We start from the raw sequence: 15,656 nt of genomic DNA on the forward strand, positions 1-15,656 counted from the left end.
TGCATCTCATTTAGGTTCTTAGTGCTGCTGTAATCTCAGCTGCTTTGACGACTTGTCCTCAACATTTGGTCGTATTTGTTCTTTCTGGTATGTGTACAGAAGAGCTATTGGCTTGTTAAAATGAGCCTCTTCTGGGGACAGACTTCAGGTTTTTGTTTGCAGCCTTTGTACCAGGAGGTGGCAAAGCATGAATTTGTTTGGAGTAACAGTCTGTGCTTAGTGTTGGCATTCGGGCAATTTGCATGTTGGAACAGAAGAGGCAGATATGGGCCATGAAGCGTGACGGAGGGTGTGTTGGCAGCAGTCTGTCCTTAGGAGGAACAGCAGTGCTCTTTGTAAGGAGATTACAGAGGTTGCCTGCAGTGGTGACTGTGCTAGAGGAGGACTGGGTTCCTTCTCCTGCACTGAGAAGGGTCTGAAATCTCCACATAGAGCACTGCTTTTCATTAGCTGCAAGCAGCAGACTTGGCAGGTGACCTTCTGGATGCAATTTTATGAAGAAGAGATTTTGCAGATGCAGTGAACCACATATTGACCATGAGGGCAAATGTCTAGTAGGGCTCCATACATTGATGGTTGACCTCTAGTAAACAAGAATGGATTAGAATATGCAGCAAAAAGCATAGCACAGATACAGGGAAATGTGGAAATGCATAGGAGATCCTCATGTCAGCATAGACTGTCATGGCATAGACTGTCTCTGGTGAAAATCACTGCCACAGTCAATAAACAGCTTAATATACATGGGTGGAATTCAAGATAGAGACAAAGTATGAAAGCTGAATGGTAATAAATGCCACAGCAAAGATAAAGAAGTGCTTAACACAGCTATATTAATTAAGTTTAACGATAACTCTAGTTACAGATATCATAGAGACCCAATAGCTTTTTTTTTAAGGAGATTTAAGATGCGGTCTTCTTAGTACAGTTAGCATGTTCAGTCTTGACTGGCTTTTAGAAATTATGGCCCCTCTGAAGAGTAACTTTAACTCCAAACCATATGGGGAAAAGAGCTTGTGATAGATGATTTTTGGCAAAGAGTTGACATAAGTCACTTTAAAGAAAAAACATTTCCCCTCTCCAATCTAGTTTCCGCCAGAAGCGTTTTCTTGACTTAAGTTAGATGCATGTTATAAGTTTGTATGGGTTTTTTGAGACAGCTTGATAAAATATTTTTTACAGAAATAACAGGCTAGGATCAATGGGAAAAAATCATCAACTAAAAAAAGATGCAAACTTTAGTTTCTACTCCACTTGATAGAACTGAGAAGCTACTGAAATCTGATTATACCTACAATGTCTACTTCAACTGTGTACTATGCTCTGTTAGCTCACATGAAACATCTTCTTTGACACAAAATATCCCCTTTTACAACCGTTCAATTCAACAGAATTTTTCCAGAGACCACTGGAATTTATAGGATGTCATCTTGTCATAAAGAAATTAGAAAAGGCAACTTGTAATATTCAAACGTATGAAAGATGAGTATGGATGTTTGTTTTTCTTCTTGACTGCAGAGAAACTGAACTGTAGGGAATATTTTGGGGAGGCACAGAATAAAAATACTGAGCTGAAATAGAATACAAAGAACCAAAATTCAAACAGTCTATATAAGTGCTGCTTGTAAGCTACTGATGTTAGGATGCCAATACCTCTTTCACCAGATAGAGCTGGTAAGAATAACTTCATTTATTAGTTTAAATGACATCACCAGGTAGCTGGAAATTCACTGTCAGCTATATGCAAAGCTGTGGAAAAGAAAACTGTTGTGATGAAAAAATGAAAAACCTCATATTCATAGCAAAGCATGACAAGAAAAGGTTTAAATATTACATAAAGCAAATTGTAGTTTGATGGCTCTTTTAAAGTACATTTTAAATGTTCATTATAAAGAATACCCTCATTTCTTTTCTTTTTTTCTTACTGCCGAAAAAGGCAAACTGAAATAGGTGCATAATCTATCAACTCTTGATGAGTTCCTGGAACCAGCAGTTGTGTTTAACCAAATTTGATTTGCATTTATGCTGTATGCTTCTACAATTGCTGCCTGTTGAGTTTTTCTATGATGGCAGCAAATCAAAGCTTTACAGAATAGAGATCTTACTTGTTGCCTGCAAACATCAGTGGGTCATAGAAAGAAAGAATCAGTAAAACTTTTGAGCTATTAACAAAGATATTTTGATTGTTGCATTTAAAAAAATGCCAGAAAGACAACCAAGATGATTCTATACATATGTAATTGAATGGTACGCTTTCCCGGAGGAAAAAAAAAAAAAAAGAAAAAGAAAAAGAAAAAGAAAGAAAGAAAGAAAAGTCTAGTAGGAAAAATATCTGGGCTCATTGTTTTCTGGTTTTCTTGTTTTATCTCTTTTATATTTAGAAACACTTTCTCATGAGCTTAGATGGAGAACAGTTAAATATACACCCTGTGGGCTTACGTGTAATACTTCATTTTCAGAATAAGCAGAATCTAATATACTTTAAGGTAATTTTTGGCACTCAGGGCTAAGAGAGAAACTTTCTGATCTCAGTGGACTCCAAATTGATTCAGACTTGTCTTCCGAATTCTGATGACTGCGTAAAACATTTTTTTCCAAGAAATTGAGAAGACATACAGGTCTCCATACTATGAAAAGTGGAGCTGTACACATAGCTATCATAAAATATTTCAGCTATATCTTGCCCTGTAAAACATAAATTATTCTTATTAAAGACTTCTATGATTCTTTTGTGCGTATGGAATAAAAACAATTTTAGAAGCACGAAAAGAAAGGCTATATTTCAGAACTTTTATGTGTAAAAGTCTGATCCTGTAAATTCACTTAAAATTCTTCCTAGCATCTAACCAATCCCTGATTCCACCATATTCATCCGTGTGCTAAATGTTAATCAAGTAAGGAATAACTGTAAATCAAGGCCTTAGAAGAAAATTCTGTAATGATCCATACTATAAGTTTCACAGTGCTTTGAGATGTTCTTTGCACAACCCTGAGAGTTGAAAATAGAGTTGCTGAGAGTTATTATCAACTTAGTTTCTAAAGAAAAGAGGGCTGGTGTGACTGTTCCATGTGTCAGCCCTCAATCTGCCAGTTTGTCTGAACCTTTGGCTGATTTCAGCCAAGTTAGACAAAGAGAAAGTGGGTCTCAAAACTGTTAGATTTCTGCTCAGTTTAGAAAAATGGTTTAAAAAGAGCAAAGGTAATAAGTTGCGTATCTTTTCCACAGGGAGGTACACAGGTGGACCTCAGCTCCTGCCTACTCCCACAGGTAGTGCTGGGCAGCCCACCAGCATTGCATAGAGGTGTACAAACCAATGTGTCCATACCTCCAAGCCAAGCACAGGTGCTGCCTCTTGCCCAGCTAGCTATGCAGGGGCCTGGCAGGGAGCTGAGCATGCCGTGAATGTGGGGAGATGACAAGGAGACATGAGGTTAAGAAACACAGGAGAGAGAGAACCAGATGAATTTCAGATAGGTCTTTGAATTGCTGGTTGGCGGGATGTGGAACATAGAGAGCGTGCTGGGGATGTAGGACCCTACATGAGAATCATAGAATCGGTAAGGTTGGAAGGAACCTCTGGAGATCATCTACTCCAACCCTCAAACGAGTGGCCCGTACAGGCATCAAACCCACAACCCTGGCATTATTAGCACCATGCTCTAACCAGCTGAGCTAAACCTGACATTGGGCTTTATCACTTTTGGGAGGGCAAAACAACTTGTTTTTTTGTAAATGATACCAATACAAAGCTGTTAATATTGCTATATTACTGTATTAGTAATATAAATATAGAAATCCGGTTGATTAAAAGCAATGACAATTTTCATAAAATAAAAGTAGCCAGGAGGTTTCAAGTAAGAAACAATTCATTAATCATATAGCTTTGACCTGTAGTTCTTAATCACATTTAAAAAACAGCAAAACACAAGAAGCAGCTAGTCATGGATTATGTCTGCGCCTATCACTGGACGTTTACTTCCAGAACTAAAAGTGGCATTTTTGAGGTATAGGCTGTTCTCTCATCAATCAGATACTTGTACGATCAATCATGTATGTTACTGCCCTATCATAGATACAACAAGCTTTTCTACACATAAGTGACCTGCAGACCTCATTCATTCTGTAAGCAGTGATTTTCTTTTTCATTTTTTAAAACCAGATACCACTGTCAGTAGCAATGTCGGATGGTACCACAATCTGCAGCACCACCTTTTGAATCTGTGCTGTCCCCATACCACTTTGAAAGGGCTTATATATCTCTATAAGCACATATACCACTGTGGGAATTCTGAACTGAGGGATTTCATTCTACAAAATACTGGGCACTTCCATAGCTCACAAATAACCTTCGACATCCTTTTACCTCACTAGACATGGAGGGCTATTTCCTTCATGGACTTTATTCTATTCTCATATCAGCTGTAGACTAGTCTCATTGCCAGACAACTTCGCTTAAGCCTTTTTATTCAAACTATGTATCCAAAATTCTTTTGTATATTCAAGGAGGAGGGGACCTCATTTTCATCCAGAAATATTTCTGTGTTTAGTTGATGAGTGTGTTGGCATGGTCATCCCATTCTGTCTTCAAGAAACTCCCTGCCTCGCACAAAACAAGCTGTTAATAAATCGTCTTTTCTTGGTAACCATATGAACCATAACCAATATGAATTTCCCCCTAACTTTTAACTGCATAGCTTCTAATTATTTCTCAATACTCCTTTTCAAAAAAAGATACCGTCAGCCTATTTTCTTATCAGCACCAGTGCCCCTTGACTGCAAGCAGTACACAAATGCAACATGCAGACGTGGCTCCTTCCCAGAAATCCGGCATTGACGTGGGAGCTGGGAGACGGCAGGTGGAGGCGGACAGGGGAGCACAAGGGCACAATGGAACAATAGCAGTCCGAGCTATGATTTCAGCCCACCACAGCTGCCCGACCGCCGGCGAGCTCTGCCTTTATGGGGGACCACGACAAAAGCGAGATTTGAAGGGAGACAATGAGATGGCTTTGCAGATGTTTACAGGGAGCTGCTCTTATATGTGAGAAGCAGCATGGAAGAAAGCACAAAGGTGCTTGTGTGACAGCATGACCAAGTGGGTAGTGAAGCTGGCGTCACTCACAGCAGCACGGAGCCTGGAGTTAGTAGCGTGATAGTTACTCGAGATGGTGGTCAGTCAAACTCTGCAATATTTGACTGACCAGGCATCCATCAAACATGCATCAACCTCTGTCACAACTTTTACTGCAAAACATATTTTCATTCTCACTGCTACCACTAATTCTTTACTAAAATGCCCCCTTGTGTTGTGAGCTTATTGTTTCTCAGCAAATGCCATCTGCTTCCCCTGCTTTTCTTCAAAGTGAGATGTGAAACAGCAGTGAGTATACCAACAATCTGTTTCAGAGATCCCCAAACTCCCTTATATAATCCTGCCTATCAGTAACATTTTTTTGCTCTTGGACTCCGTCTTTTCTTGAATATCAAAAAGTTTTGAGCACTAACTTAAATTGGAAATGGTTTAGTTTTCAGAATCAACCATGATATGCCAGAGTCCCTGGTATACTGGTCTACATCTTTTTAAAAAAGGAAGAAATACAGAATACAGCTATCTGTATACAAATATTGTGTATTGATAGATACGAAACTGTGCCATGTTTTGTGGCTGGAAGCCAGACTGCTGAGTTACAGGCAACTCAGTGCTGAGTACTGAGTGCTGAGGGTGATGCTTCTGGTATCTCAGATATACTGGTGCCTTTTTTTTCCATAAGGTATATTCTGCAAACTCCAGAATGGATTATTCCAAATCGGTAGTGCTGCTTGAACTTGCTAAACCGCAGCAAAGAAAAATGATAATGCCATTTATTTTCTGCAACCAATGTTTTTGTAGCAGTTGCCTCACTTAGCAAGGGATTACTATAAAATTTGTAAATATTCCCCTTTGCCACTCAGCAATAGAAAAATTGCAAAAATTCTAATGTTGCAAGATAGTGATGACTGTGCATTATTTCAATAGTATATCAGTGCTGACCTTCATCCTTTACACAAAAAGCATCATATTGGTCATTCACAAAGGGATCGGTTTCAATTTTAACATCAATGGCTTTCACGCTCTGCTGTTTGCTGCCCGTCTTTCTGCATATAATTGTCCTAAAATAAAGAAGAAGAAAAAAATAATCAGAAATCTTCATGAGCTGTACATGGAGGTGAAATGTGGAGACTTTTTATCACAGTAGTCAAGGAATAGCATTGCCTCAACTTAACTGTTTAAGAGTTGCCACATAAGGCATTAGTGTGGGATGATCTGTGAAAGAAAGTCAAGGGGAGGGGGGTTAGAATTAACTAGAAAAATGCTTGTCATAGATCAGTTCAAGGCATAAGAAACAATAAAGGATGTTTACGTTATTATATTCTATTATACTTCTAAATATCAGACCAAATCCCAAAGTATTTAAGGCCACATTCTGCTTTCACATAACAGCAATACAGATTCCTACCAGTGACACCAGGAGATTACCTGGATGAAAAATGAATAGAAATCTCAAGATTTGGTCTGAAAGACTTTTTATGAAGAAAGACTTAGTATTTTTTCATATATGATCATAATTGTTATTTTAATCTTAGTAGTTTAATCTAATCTTAGTAGTTTAATCTACTACATGGCTATGTCTGAAAGATCTTCTGACTTTTGTGCTTCAGCCTCTTGTAAAACAAGAATAGTAATACTCTCCTACCTGGCTATAGCACACAGTTTTGTTGCACTTAGGACAATGTAAATGTACAGCCCAAACATGGTGCTTTGTATCAAAATGCTTCCAAATGCATTTCCACTCTGAAAAGTAACTCAAAAAATATCAGGGCAGGAATTCTGCATTTACAGCTTCTCTGTGATTTCGAATGGAGTATGTTCCTCTTACAAGTTAAAACTCCTGGGATTTTTTGTTTAATTGCAAGTTTAGAAAATTTATTTCAAGATTTTTTCAGGGAAAAAGAAAGGTATCCTTTTTTTAGAATTATTCCATAGGCACCAAGACAAGCTATTCTGTTTCTAGAGATCAACTCGTATTGTCTCCTGTTTCTTCTGTTTTTGTCTTCAGCAGCATCTAACCCATCCTGTTGCCCTTAATGGACTTAAAAAAATGAAATAAATTGATATTTGGTTTTATCGCTCTGTAAATGCTGAACATACAGGAAGAGATTACTGATTATCTCCTTTCTGCTGTGTTGGCTCCTTAAAATCAATGGCAATAAAAGAAGAGCTTATTACAGAGGAAACTGGTTTTACTTCTACACTGAACGTTACAAAGGCCGAGCAAGTGAATTCAGCCCAAATTTTTGCATCTATTAATTGTGGGGGTTTTGGTTTTTGTGTGTGTGTGTGATCATTAGGTTTGTAGAGTGTTGCACAGCCAGCTATTCTACTGAAAGCAAGACAAAAGTGCTTTCCAGGGAGGAATCCTTTCACTGGAGGAAATTCATCATTTTGTATTGTGCAATGATTGAACTAATTTTTCCAGCAGTCACATACTCAATTTGGAGAATAAAATAAATGTTGGCTTACTACCTATTCAGTGAATTTGGAAAAGGTCCAGTGGAAAACCGGTATTTGATCATGCCCTTAAGTACTATGTATCAGTTGATTCGCACAAGTGGACTGAATTACAGTTGTACCGATCATCTTAATTCTGGCACGTGTTAGCTTCTGAGTGGTTAAATATGAAACTTTAGTGTTCTTTAAATGCAAACAAACAAAAACAGTATGAAAAAGCCGCATGCTGCTGGTCACACATACTTAATCAGAATGGTTCCTAACCACACTTCTGCTCACAAAAGTTGACAAGATGTAATGTCCTACTTAAAGCCTCTTCATGAATTCAAATCAAACATATTTCCTCTGCAAGGAAGATACTCCTTGACTTTTTTGGTGTTTATATACAGATGTTTTCCCATAGTCACCACAGAGGGTTCAGAATACACACAAAAATAGGGTCTCATACGGGAAGGAAGCTGCAGGACTTTTGCAAGCCTGTCTTCGCATCAGTTGAAGGACTATATTATCAATAAGAATTTAAATCAAGTTTGCCTAAAATTTAATGCCAATTTTTAAAGTCTGAGTACCTAAACCTAGTCTTCTAAGCCAGTAATCAAGCACCTAGACAAAAGTGACCTGATTTGCCAAAGTGAGTTCAGATGATCAGCAGAATTAGACCATGAAATAGCAAATATTTACGTGTATTCACACATTGTTCCACGAGGTCTGACAAGACCTAAGGGAATGTAACAGTCATGTTCCCTCTGGAAAAGTGACTTAGCAACCCTAAGCTTTCCAATAATCTCTTACACACTTAGGTACCTAGATCGCTTATGCTTTGTAACACTGAGTAGAAAGATACCAAAATATCTTTAAAAATCTGGGCCTTGTAGCTGTGACTGTTTATTTAAAACCCAAGGCTTTCTTAAAAAAAACAGCTTTGAAAATTGCTACCATCATAAAATTCTGGTCAACTCTGTCTCTGAAAATCAATCCGCATTTCTCTGTATATTCAATCAAGATTTAAAATTCCTGATCCCTGGAAATCAATTTTGAAAATCTTAACTCGAATTTTCTGATTTCTAATTTCTATTTCTAACCCTAATATTTTGCCACTGCCAAAAACACCGTGTCTTCTATATGAGTAATAAGAGCATGTTAGCAGCTATTCAACAAGATCAAATTTATGAAAGGTGTATCATGCATACAATTATAATATTTTACATAAGGAAAAGCTTTAAAACACATTTAGATTTTTAAAAATGTTTTTCTCACTAAACTTTTTCCTACCTGAAGTTTAAAAATTGTTCTTCCTATCTATTTCTTTCTTCCTACACTAGACCAGACTTTGATTAATTCTCTACTTAGGACTTTAATTTGGATTTTGTCATATTGAAATTGATCTGATTAAAACTGAAAAGATTCTAACATCATTCTTCTGAGAAGAAGGCAATCATATCTTGCACCCATTAAAAATTAGAAGGGGAAAAAAAAGAAAAATCTATTTTATCTCTCCTACTCCGCCTCGGTCAGTAGATTTCCTACCATGAGCTCAATTTGCAAGCTTTGGACTTCTGCAGTAAGCTGTTATTACTGCTGCTTACAGTAGCTTCAAGAGCACTCATCATTTTTCAGTGGTGGGTCTAATGATCCGGCCTGTAATGCCTTTGTCATAGCAACATTCTCTTTGCAGTCAGTAGGACTTCAGGAATGACAGAAAATACAAAATTCTCAACTCTTCTCTCTGAGTTTCTCAGGGTGCATATATGTCTCCCCAAATATCTGCAAAATGCTTGACCTGGTACAGAAATTATAGATGAAAACTGCAGGTGCACTTTTCTCTCAATTCTAAAAGGCATCTAAAATTTCAATGCCTGTGATTTTGCTAAACTTTTCACTTGAGGACCCTCTCAGTTCAGAATTCAGTATATTTTCAACTTTGTTCAGCAGCACCTTAGCTGTGCTGAAATAGGAAAAAAAAATCATGCGTTTTTCTTATTCATTGTTTACATGCATTTTTCATGGTTCCCGCATCTTAGTGAGAGGTTGTAGAAATCTGTAGTCTCGTCTTCTCTTTACTATTTTGAATTGCTACTGAACTGGAGCATGCATCATGGTTTAGAGAATGCCACAAAGTTTATACTTCCATCAGAAATATATCTAAGTACCCAGTTGATTAGAAGAATGTAATTATATAGAGAATTTTAATTCTATTTACTGCTAATTTTATTTAGTATTTGAACTAAAAATCATACAGAATTACTCGTCCTTTTAGCATATATCATAATCTGTTGCTTAGAGCAATGTCGTGAATGATTTTGTCATTTAATAAATAGAGGCAATTTTATTTTTCCTCCTATGAAGATCTCTGACGAAAGTAGAATTTTAGACATGCTCAGAAGAAACATACTAAGTTTGAACATATATCATCCATAATTATTCTCTATATTTAATAAACATCTGCTTGCAATGCATCTCTGAAATTTGCTTATGCTGCCATGAACTCTGAAAAACTCTCCCTCTCAATCACAGCATGAAAATCTCTCGCACTTTCGATTGCTATAGACCAGAACAACTAGCATGTATCTGTCACTGAGGTAAAAATCCAGACATGGTATTAACGTCACACTTTCTTCATTGCTGTGATCATCTCAGACAGCTTCCCTGGTTCCCATTGTTTAATAGTTAAAAATACGAAAGAAAGTGTTTTTCCTTTACTTTGCAATTATACAAGAAATAATTTCTAAGTTTTAATTTTCCTTTATCTTGCAAGTTTAAATGAGGACTGAAAATCAAGCTCGCCTTGAAGATAAACAGAATTCCCATGTTTTACAGTTATGAGCAACTGGAATCACCAGGTTCACACAGCGGCGTTGGGCTTTTTGTACAACAGCGCTGTTAAACTGTGGGGTCCCTCAACCAGTCCTTTTACTTCCTGAGTGTCCTTCCAACAACAGTATAGCTGGAAAACATTTGGAAAAGGAGGGGATTTAGTGATGCTGACAACAGCCCCTGTTCTGTGATGGGCACCTGATGATATTACCTGACTTTTCTTGACAAGTCAAGCCGAAAACTCTTGAGAATCTCCTTAGCCCACTGCTAACCAGCCTTGAGGAAACAACTGCTTCATAGTGCCTTTCCTCTCAAGTGAGAGAGCAAGGAGAGCCGAGACTCAGCAGTTCTGAATCTCAGTTTAATTCCTGCTATAGAGTTCACGCAACTAGGAAATTAAGTTTCCTCTGTACCCATTCTGAAAGAAGGATCAGAGGTTATTCAAGCTGTGCAATCGCTCTGTTTTCCTGTGCCATTACTCAGATACTGCATTTACCGTCACCGTCTGTGTGCAGGATGAGAAAATACAATAAGTAGCAAACTGGGTGTTAACTGGGCTTCCTAGAAGCCATCCACTTCGTCTTGCATTGGTTAATTTTTTTCTAACCCATTACCTAATCATTGAGTAATTGGTATACTTTGCACTTCTCCAAATTCCTCTGTTCAAATAAGGAAATATCAGAAAAGGCCGGCATGAATAGTATTTATTTCTCTATATCATATAATATGCAATTATATAATACAATACGTATATTATGAAATATATCCTATGATAATATAACTGAGCCATACTAATATGACCATATTTATGTTATTTATATGCATATGTAATAAAGAGGTGCATAGTAAACATGTATTATTTTTACATAAATTATAAATTATGTTTATCCACTGGTACTTCTGCTTTCTGTGATAATTACATAGGAATTTTGTAATACTTGAAATTTTTTCGGTAAATGAATATGTAAGGAGTTAGTGACTGAGGTCATGTGATACAGTTCGATCTATTCTAGCATCAGCACTGAATCAAGGAGATAGGAGTGAGATGTTTGTAGTCCATACTTTATCTGCCAACTAATTGTACATTTTACAGTTTTAGTCAATAAATTGCCTGAACTGAGTCAGAATAGTGTTATGATGTTTATTCATAGTAGTATGAGCTTGAATATGAACACAGTCAACTTATAGAAAATCACTAACAATGTGTTAGCTGAGGCACTGTGAAATTCTGGATCATAACTTAATATAATTATAATAAACCTTACCCTAATTAAAAAGTTAAAAACTTCATCACTTTTCTTAGTCAAGATAAATCTTCAACATCCTGTGCTAATATTTTTCATGGGTCAGCCTTACCTCTTGTGTTTCAGTAACTGGGTGAGAGAAAAAAGTCAGTACAGTCTGGAAGCCAAATTAAAGGATTTTTATTCTTAGTCCTTTCCTCCTGTAGTTTGAGAAGCTGCAAATTATGACTGGCTCTGATGAGGAATAAAATATAAATGACATGTTCATGATTACTGAAGGGAAGAGAATTTCTCTGAAAAGGCATGAAGGGGAGCACAGGTGGGCTTTGGAAAGTCCATTGACTGGGAACTATAGCGGCTAATTTTGGCTGGATGTGACCCAAAGAAAGCAGCTGCTAAGTGTGACATGAAGACATTCCAACAGCAATACTGCCACTGAAAATGTCAAAAGGAGGTCTTACCAAGGCAGAACCAATATCCTTTAGATTCTTAAAAATATACACCAAAATGCCGTCTTTTGTGCTTAAAACGGTACGTATGACTACTGAAATAGTAAGCCTTCTGTTCATTAAATAAATATGGCCCATTCATGTAGATTTTCATACTGTAGCCTAGTATGAAAGATTTTATATGGCCATTTTACTATAATATCACTTTGTATGTATAATTTGAGCATTCTTAGTGTATGAACAAGAGATTTGGATTGCTTCCTGGCCTGGAATAGTTGGGTGCTCCAAGTCATAGCATTTGTCACTAGAAAGTTGGTTTTACCTATTTTCATATTATAGACTCACATTTAATCTGTGCCCTTCATGACAGATATTATTACTTACCTCAGTGTTTTTTTTAAAAAAGATTCACTGAATGCTGTTAATTTACAAAGAAGCTTGATGGTGTTTTGCTACAAAGGGAATTTCATCTGCATGGGTGCTTCTCCTAGAAATACATCAAAAATACATTTTCTTTTGTAAATGTACTTTCTGAAAAAGTACATTTTCCAAAAAGCCCCTCAATTATTGGGCTCTCTGTTTTATGGGAGCCATGAGCATCATACTTTGTCCATACTGTCTTCCCAGACTGCGACAAGGAAAGATTAGTTACTCAGTGATAGCATTTGTCATAGTAGACTGGCGACATTTTGACTCAAGCCTCTTGACTGATCTCCGTGTAGCAGTCTGTATTCCAGAAATAAAATTACTTTTTTTCCTAGTATGTGAATTTTTGAAATTGACAAGAATCAATGAGAAATGAAGGCAGATTACGACAGAGCATGACACCAGCTGTGGGTTGTGGCACTGGAGTTTGTGACATGAAGGCACTTGAGAGTGCAAAACCTCCTCAGGCAGTTTTGGAACCACATTTGGTGTAGTTTATGTTTATGTTACCTCTTTGAATTGGACTGTGGGATGAAGTAGTCTCCTGTAACCTATTCCGGGATTTTCTCTTGAAGGGAATAAATAGGCCCAGCTCATACGGAAGTCTGGCAGTGAATTTATGTACATTATTATTAGGCAGTAGACCTTGAAATGAAACACAGAGCTTGCCAAGTTGACATATTATTAGGACTGGTTTTCTGTGGATAAGCAAGTGGTCCGGTCATAGCATGTGCCCCCAGATAGACTTAGTACAAACACGGATGAGAGGACTGGTGAGGGTCAGTGACTGACCCCTATTTTATTCTTTGGAGTGGGGATATTGCTTTTTTCTTTCCTATGAGATGTTTTAGTACTACCCTACTGCCTGGTGCTAGGAAAGTCCCATGCAGTAGCTAGAAAAGGAAGTAGACAGTCTTGTGAGATGGTATTTTTGAGTCTTAATGTTATGTTTCTCCTGTTGTCATCTGCAGTGAGAGCCCTGTTGTGTTAGACACTGTAGAAGCATTCAATAGGAGTCAGTCCCAAACCCGAAGAGCTAACAAAGAAAGGAAAAATAGAGATGAAGTAATTTTCCTAGCAGCAAACATCTGGTCTGTGGTCAGCCAAGAAAAGAACCCTGGTTCTTCTGACTCCCACAGCAGGGCTTATTCTAATTGCCTCTGCTTCCTTGCTCTAGAATTATCCCTCTGAGATAAATCCTCCAGGGACTGAGTAGGAACTAGCCCAGGGCAATTTCCTGCAAAGATACAGGTCAACAGCCCTGGTGTGTTATAGCACGGAAGGTCTGTGCAGAGCTTCAAAGCTGCAACTTTTAGAATAGCTATATGCAGTTTTAGAGGCTTTATTCTTTCATAGAGAAAGCAAGGTGCAGGATAGGGAGGAGGAGAGCTTCAGCTTTTCAGTCCTGGGAAAGTGCTGGAAAATGACTAAATTTGCTGCGAGTATCCTAATACAAGCCACTGAGGATGTTTACTTTTTCTATTCTGCTTTCCAGCAGTCTGTGCAAAATTAGCAGTGCTGATCATAAGAAAATTTGTGTCATGTAAAGTGTCCGAATTTTTAAAAATTGAAAATTAACATAAGACTGAAATCCTACTGAATATGCTGGCCAGTGCTGGAGGCTTTGACACAGAGCTTTCCAATTTGACATCCAAATTCAAAAGATAGCAGTGGAAGGCTTTCAAAGAACTCTACAGCCTTTTTTAATTTGTCTTCTAGCAGTTCACTCGCTGGTTTTACTGACTCATTTGTCTGATATCTAAATAAATTCTGAGAGCATTGTTTTGGTATAAATAGCTATTAGAGCTCATTCTAATTTGACAAATGAGGTGTCTAACACTTCATTTCCTGATATGCAGCAATGTGTAGTACTTTATATGTTACATATTTCAAAACTGGCTTGTAAACTTACTTCTGGGCTGGTGAAAGAAGAAACCATTTACCATCCACTCCAATCCATTCATCAGTGGCTCTTTTCTAGAAGTTCCCAAACCTTGAGACCTGCTAGAAGACTCACTTGTGTGAGCAGCCCTGAACTCTGAATAGGATCAGTCTGAACAATTGAAAATGGGACACAAAAATATCATCTTATGTCCCTGGAAGAGGTTCTGTCCCAAGCCACTCACACTGTAACACTGCTGAGTTTATTGCCTCTTCAGATTTGCTGGCAGGGAACTATTTGCTTAAGCAATATCTGTCCCACGTCAGTTGAAGTGAATCATGTTGATAGTCAAATCCAGCTTGAGCTAACCCAGTCTGTGGGGACTGAAATTAGAGAATGCCTTCGGGAGCAGCTCCCCCAGCAGATACGTACCTTCTTCCACTGGCATAATTCTCTGGAGAATGACATCTTTTAACACTCTAACTAGCAGCAGATTGCCCACTCTGTTCACTTCTGACAGAAAATCATTGAGAGAGAAGCATCTCCACCAGCACAGCTCAGGAGGCAATAGTCACTGCAGTGGGTCAGTAAAAAGTAGGTTGGAATGGGCTGTGTTGTCACAAACCCGGTTGATCCAAAAGAAGTCCCACTATAATCTCACAATCTTTACTTGTTTGCAGATGGATCATCAGAAATATAATTTACAGTCACCTGAAGAGTGCCAGTTCTTCAGACCAAATTCTCCTCTCTGTCCACATAAGAGGTATAGCCCAGGGAGTGAGCAGTATAAATAAGCTCACACTGACTGTGTAACGTGTCTCAGTCTTCCCTGGGTTTTTCAGTCCCTGATCTGGCTGCAGAAATGATAATAAGGACATAACAGCCAACTGTGATGGATACATTTACTAGAAATGGAATCATAATTATTCAGTAAGGCCACAAAATAGCCATCAGAAGTGAACAAATTCTGTCCGCCAAATTCCCTTAGGTCTTGCCACCTGTGCAAAACCTGAAAATTTGATCTAGATGTGAAAAAATCCTTAAATCTCAGCTAGAGCTTGTGTTCAGTTTTGAATCTATGTGGTGGAAGAAGGGTAGAAATGTGTCAGAAAATCTGCAACACTATAATGAATTCCCTCATGTTGTTTGTTCTTGTTTACTTCTACTGCCAGTATCTAATCCACTTTTCCTCTAGGGAAAGATTAGGATATTTTCCAGGCACCAAATAAATAAAACAAACTGCATTCTTCCTGAAATTAGGAACTTCTTTTATCATGTTCCCTCTTATTCA

General features: G+C 37.8%; 1 protein-coding gene across 1 annotated transcript in view; it reads right to left on the bottom strand.

Moving 5' to 3' along the window:
• The window catches only part of SUSD5 (sushi domain containing 5), a 43,618-nt gene that overhangs the window by 15,320 nt on the left and 12,642 nt on the right, over nucleotides 1-15,656 (bottom strand). The window contains exon 3 of the mRNA XM_062567891.1: nucleotides 6,033-6,151. Coding sequence (XP_062423875.1) covers nucleotides 6,033-6,151 — 119 coding nt within the window. The remainder of the gene's footprint in view (nucleotides 1-6,032; nucleotides 6,152-15,656) is intronic.

The sequence above is a fragment of the Rhea pennata genome, chromosome 2 (genome assembly GCF_028389875.1).
Source record: "Rhea pennata isolate bPtePen1 chromosome 2, bPtePen1.pri, whole genome shotgun sequence".
Taxonomy (NCBI): Eukaryota; Metazoa; Chordata; class Aves; order Rheiformes; family Rheidae; genus Rhea; species Rhea pennata.